Source organism: Gallinula chloropus (genome assembly GCF_964237585.1).
Source record: "Gallinula chloropus genome assembly, chromosome: 28".
NCBI classification, from domain to species: domain Eukaryota; kingdom Metazoa; phylum Chordata; class Aves; order Gruiformes; family Rallidae; genus Gallinula; species Gallinula chloropus.
The window spans coordinates 158401-164400 of record NC_140113.1 but is presented as its reverse complement, the minus strand read 5'-3'; the positions used below and the strand labels follow the sequence as shown (position 1 = coordinate 164400).

The 6000-nt window shown below is 57.7% G+C and overlaps 1 protein-coding gene across 1 annotated transcript in view; it reads left to right on the top strand.

Moving 5' to 3' along the window:
* Positions 1–1745: 1745 nt before the first annotated feature.
* The window catches only part of LOC311201687 (hydrocephalus-inducing protein-like), a gene marked incomplete at its 5' end in the record, with an annotated part of 39836 nt that continues 35581 nt past the window's right edge, over positions 1746–6000 (top strand). Inside the window, 3 exons of the mRNA XM_084276116.1 lie at positions 1746–1835; positions 3004–3126; positions 5156–5355. Coding sequence (XP_084132242.1) covers positions 1746–1835; positions 3004–3126; positions 5156–5355 — 413 coding nt within the window. The remainder of the gene's footprint in view (positions 1836–3003; positions 3127–5155; positions 5356–6000) is intronic.

Here is a 6000-nt window from a genome sequence, read left to right as displayed (position 1 = left end):
GAAGGAGGAGGATTTATTGTGTATAGTAAAGCAGGATTCAGCCACCCGTCTGCACTCCTGCAAGAGGAGCTGCTTGCAGTGTACGGGTGGGGCAGGCAGGAGGCACTTGAGGCTCTGACATCGCTTGGAGGGTGCTGGAGCTGGTGGGAAGCAGAAAGTGGGAAGTGCTGAGTGTCAGAGCCTGTGGCTTGTGGTTTGCATGTGGGTGCCAGGCTGTGCGGAGAGCCGGGCTGGGGGTCAGGAGATGCCGGCAAGGCAGTGAGCTGGTTGAACTGGGCTCTGAGCTATCACCAAGCGGCATCTCCCCCGCGGCCGTGCCGCCGGTTTCCCCGGTGCCGGGTGAGGAGTGAGCGGGTAGTAACTCCCCGGCGAGGTGCGGCGCTTGGTCAGCTCTGCCCGGGGCTGGCCGGGCCCGCAGGCGGGGCTGTCCGGGCGCTGCCGCAGGGGCCTTGCTGGCGTCCCGCCGTTGCCACGGGAACGTGTGTGTCCGTTGCTTCATTGCCAACGGCAGCAGCCCGGCTGGTGGCCGCGCTCCGGCGTGTGAGTGTCCCCAGGCCCCCCCGGGAGCGGGAGGGGGGAGATTGCGGTGCCCAAGGCCGTGTTTTTGGGGCGGTGGCCGCGTTCCGGAGGTGCGGGCTCGGGAGGGGCGGGGGCGGGCGGAGCGCCGGGGCTGGGGGCTGGAGCGGTTGGGGTGAGTGGCACAGCGTGCCCGGGGTGGGGGTGTGGGGTGTGAGCTGGGTCCCGCCCGAACTGTGTCAGGCCCTGGTGGTCACCCTGCTGCCGGGTAGGCTTCCCTGCAAGGAGGCGCTGTGTTTGGGAGGGAGGGCGGGATTTCAGGGGGGAGGGGCTGCCTAAGGAGCGAAGGGGGTGCTCTCGTGCCGGGCTAGAGGAGGCAGCAGCATTTTGTGTCGGGGCCTGTCCCCTCCATCTGCACCCCCCCCTCCAGCTGCCCCGCTGTGCTCCCCATGAGAGCAGCTTTCCCAGGCCAAGGTCTGCCCCGCCATGGGATGCAGCTGTGGCCGCATCCAGGCCCTGGGGCAGGAGTGGAGGGGATGGAGGCTGCTGGTGCTGCCCTCCTCTTCTTGTTCACGGGCTTTTGGGTGTTTGGACCTTAAGCCTCAGTGTTGGACCTAAAAGCCGGCCATGGAGCGGTCAACCCGCAGTCCTTGTGGGGTGGGGGTGCTGGAGAAGAACTGCTGTTAGGATCAAGTCTTTAGCAGCCCTGCTTGCACAGACGTGGTGTTTATGTTTGAGCTCATTGCTGTTGTTCCTTTAATGTCTTCATGGTTTTCTTTCTGCTGTTACAGCCTCGAATGCCTGTAGAGAGCCTCGAGTGTGAGTGTTAATAAGTGAAAATTAGGGCCCTTGTTCTCCCGGGAGAAATGCTCTTGGGCGCTGTGGGAATTTCATGCCTGGAAGGAGTCATATTTGCTGGATAATTTCTGTAGCTCAAACCAACCGACTGAGCCTGGAGACTCTAGTTCTTCATCAGAGCATTGAACTCTGTGCTGCGTTAGTTAGAAACATGGCAAAGCTCCTGGCACGGAGGGTGGGCGTTGGGCTGGCGAAGTGGGAAGGGGTCTGGTCTGATCTTGTTCACGCTCGGGGCAGCCGCGGTCCCCGGGCTGGAGGTTGGTGTAATAACCCTGAGCAGGTGATAAGGTCGGGCACAAAGTCACCTGGGGTCAGCTGCTCTTCCTGGATTTTCAAAGTACCATTGTTGCTCCTTCCAGATTAGCTGAGACATGGCTACTAAGAACGTTCATCGATCCAGTGAGCTCTCTGGAATATTCCAGCGCAGAGTAGTAATGTCTCCAAAGAAGAAGTATGTCACTGTAAGTACCTGCTGTGGCCAGATAGGAGCTGTGGTGAGGCTGGAAACCTGCCCTGCGTCCCTCCTCTGCCTGCCCCTCCTGTTTAGCCACACTGTGAAGGTACACACCACCACCCCATCTCTTTGGTGCCATACTTGTGTTGGAGGTGGCCATCAAGGTGCGGTGGGAGATGGAGTGTGGGCTGAAAGTCCCGAGTCTTGTCTGAATGTGCTGCTGGAACCCAGTTAACGGGATGTCCTGGGCAGTGCACTGGAGTAGCTGAAGCATTGGGGTGCTTCTACCCATCCTCTTGGTGAGGGCAGCAGTATCTTCTGTCATGGAAGCGTCCTTGCAGGCACTGCTCTGACCATCCCTGCCCTCCCAGCAGCTGGGGATGTGGTGGGGCTGCTCAGACTCTGCCTGAAGACTTGAGAGATGTGTCCAGTCCCAGCTAGAATGGGGTCCAAACCAGTTTTGTCATGTGTGTCATCCTGGGTTGAGTGCAGATCCAGCCCTTGAAACAGCTGTGGAGTTGGGGCAGTTCCTCCTCCCCATCCATGAACGTGGGGCAGTTCCTCCTCCCCATCCATGAATGTGCCTTTTGCTGGCCAAGGCTCCCTTTCCTGGAGGTAACCTCATGGAGGTGGTATCTCTGTATGCTTCTGTGGAGGGGGCTGTGAGGCCAGAACAGAGAGAAAACAAGGGCTAATTAAAAAGATAACTAAAGCTTGGACCCAGCCAGCTCCACCTCGGTCTTGGCACAGCGCTGCTTTTCTGCTCTCCTGTGATTCAGCCGGCAGTGACATCTCCACACGCCGGCTGGTTGTGAGCATTGTGCGAGGATGGAGTTAGGGGGTTTCTGATGACTCCTCCCCACTCCTTTCAAAGGTCACTGCCTGAATCCTGCAAAGCTAAAGGGGAAACAAATGCCCGAAGAGCAGAAATCCTCAAACGTGTCACATGAGAGGACGAAGGAGAAGCGCAGGGGACAGAGCCGCTTGGGTAGAGCGCGTGTTCCGCTCTCCATCATTCATTGACTGATGTTAAATATGTCAGCGGGGAACTTTGGGGACTTCCAGGACTATCCTAGTGGCTGTGGTGACAAATGGTTTATCAGTGGTGCTTGAACAAGAAAAGCCTTTCTGAAGAGAGGTGTTTCTGCAGCTCTTGTTGGTGTTTTGTGTTTCAGTGGACACCCTCTGCCTTCCTGGAGAAGTCTGTCACCAAGGCGCAGAGGATGGCCAGCACCCGGGAGCTGAGGCGGTCCCGGATTCTCCCGCCTCTAGATACGAGTGAAAGCTCCTGTGATGAGGTAGACCTTTTCCTGCCCTTTTCCTTGCCGTTTGATGTGATGTTTGAAGGAGGTGTGTGCTGGTGGCAGGCTTGCCCCCAGCTTCTCTAAATACCTCGGTGACAAGGTCCTGCTGTCCTTTGAAACCGCTGCTGCTGGTCGAGTTCCTTCTGTTGGGGAAAAGGGAAAACATATTTCCCCCCGGGATGATGTTGAAGCAACATCTGGTGCTAAGCCAGGATCAATAACCCCCGACCGAGTTCTGCTGGAGTTGAGTTGCTATCACCAAAGGGATGGTACTGGGGGAAGGCTGGGGTGGGACACAAGGGCAGGAGCTTGCCGTTTTCCATCCTCCCTCTGAACTAACCTCCTCCTTCCTTGCTTTGGTGTAGTCACAGCAAACCCTCAGGGCCGTGACACCCTCAGCAGTGGCAGAGTGGACCTTGGAAGGCCGTAGACCCTGCGGTACCTGCTCAGGGCTTAATGAAGCCGATTTGTTAATGCTTTGGCTTGGAAGGAGGAGCGTGAGCCTTCAGAAGGGTGTGAGGGTTGCAGGCTTCAGGGTCTTGCCAGGGAAGTCCCCCTGGGCAGAGTGGGGGGGATGTGTTTTATCTGGAGTAACACTTGCTTGGATGGGTGCTTAAAGCTGCTGCTTCCACAGGACCAGTGGGTATGACACCACCCAGACAGGGGGTTACTGGGGGGGACAGTGAGAGACCCGTAAGGAACGGGTGAGGGATTGCCTGGGCCAGCACGGGAGGTTGGGAACGTGTCAGATGAGTGCAGGCAGAACTGGCAGCGAGCTGCAGCTACTGGCTGCAGTGTCACCATGGTGTCTGGGGACAAGTGGGAGACCTGCCTCTGTCTTTCGGGTGGGCACAGTGCAGCTGGAAGAGGGGAGACGAGGCTTGGGAGGACTTATCTCTGAGGAATGCCTCTGCCTGGGGGACAGGGCAATGGCTGTCTGGCTCCTTGCTGAACCAGCCCAGGGCTGAGAATAGCATGCTTGGCTCTGGTAGGGCTGTCCCCGTGCCTCCCGCCTGTGGGCCTGAGAGCACCAGCTTCAGGAAGGCACCCAGTCCCTTCTGGAAACTTCAGAGGCGTTAGCAAGGCATCGGCTGTGCCACAGTGTGCAGCAGAGAGAGCAGAGCTGTCCCCTGCCTCCCCCAGGGCTGGGCTGAGGTGAAAGGGAAGTCAGAGGTTAGATGTGCAGCGAGAGCTCTCAGGGCCTGGGAGGAGCTGGAAGAGGCTGCGCCGAGGGCAGGGCTGGAATTGTTGGTGCCCTTCAGTACCTGTCAGGAATCTCTCAGGAATAGCTTGGGTATGGAGCAGAGCTGGCTCGGGGCTGGGGAGGTGGATCAGCTTTGGGAGGATGGGTGTCCCCAGCCTTGTCCTTGCGATGCTGTGGAAAGGGGTGGGAGATCTCTGCCTCCCTTGATGTTAAAACAGTCATCTCGGTAAGGAGTTGTGAGGGCCTGGGACAGGCTGCCAGGGAGGGGGTTGAGTCACCGTCCCTGGGTGTGTTTGAAAAAAGGGCAGATCAGGTACTATGGGATATGGTTTAGCACAGGACAGGAACAGTTGGACTCGATGATCTTAAAGGTCTTCTCCAACCTTGTGATTCTGTGATTTCACCAACGGCTGGTGGCAAAGTCCATCCAACAGTGTACCTGAGCATCCCCCACCAAGCTTCAAGTGGGGTCACTGGGATGGAGTTGGTGCCGTGGCATAACTGGATGCGGAGCGGTGCTGGAAGCAGGTCCTTGATCTGCTGCAATCCCTTCCGTGGGATTACTCTGTTCTGGTGCTTCGGCATCAAGCTATCAGGTGACTTGGTCTGGTTCTGCCAGCTCACTGAGGAGGCAGCTGGATCAGCAGGGGGGTTTCCTCTCTGCAGGGTACCAGCCCTGTCCCAGTGGTGCTGCTGGAGGGAAAGGTTGTTACAGAAAGAAGTGCTGTTCCATTCCCAAAGGCTCCTGTTAGTGGTGGGAAGCAGCGGTTTTCCTTCCTCCGGGGACTGAACGTACCGTGATTTGTTCCTTCCCCTCAGGATTACTCCCAGCCGATCACCTGTGTCACAGACAGGGGACACTTCATTGTGCGGATCCGAGGTATTGGTGCCCGGGCGGTCCTGGGCTTCCCCCTCCACCTGGACTTCTCCACCTGTCCAGTCAAATACAGCAGCCAGAAGACTCTGCTGGTTCGCAACATTGGTAACCGGGAGGCCCGCTACTCCATCAGCACTCAGAGGTAAGGGACCTCACTTCATTTGCCCAACAAAAGGTGTGTGTGGGTGTTTTTCTTCTAGAGCTCTAGAGCAGCAAGTTTCACTGCCAGGAGCTTGCTCCGACACGGGCTTCCCCCAGAGTCACAGTGTCCTTCAGGTGCCTCCAGGCACTGCAGCGTGGGATCCTCCACAGCTATAGATGGGATCTCTGCTCCCTGCCATCCATGAGCTGCAGGGGGACAGCCTGCTTCACCATGGTCTTCCCCACAGACTGCAGGGGAATCTTTCTCTGTGGTGCCTGAAACACCTCATCATCCCTCCCTGCTCCTTCTTCCCTGGCCTTGGTGTCTGCACAGTTCCTCACATCATCTCACTCCTGTCTCTGGGGGCAAAAAGCAGCTTCTTGGTGGTTTTTTTCCCTCTAACTGTGATTCTGAGGCACTGTGACCATCCCTGATGGGCTCGGCCTTGGTCAGCAGCGACTCCAGCCTTGAGTTGGCTGGGGTTTGCTCCGTGGGGCTTCAGAGAGCTTCTGGTTGCTTCTTGCAGAAGCCACCTCTGCAGATCTCCCCCTTCTCCAGCAGAACCCAGCCATGCAAAGCCACAACACAGGTACAGGCACATGTGAGAGAGGAGGAGGACAGCAGTGGGGTAGAAGGGAATGAGAG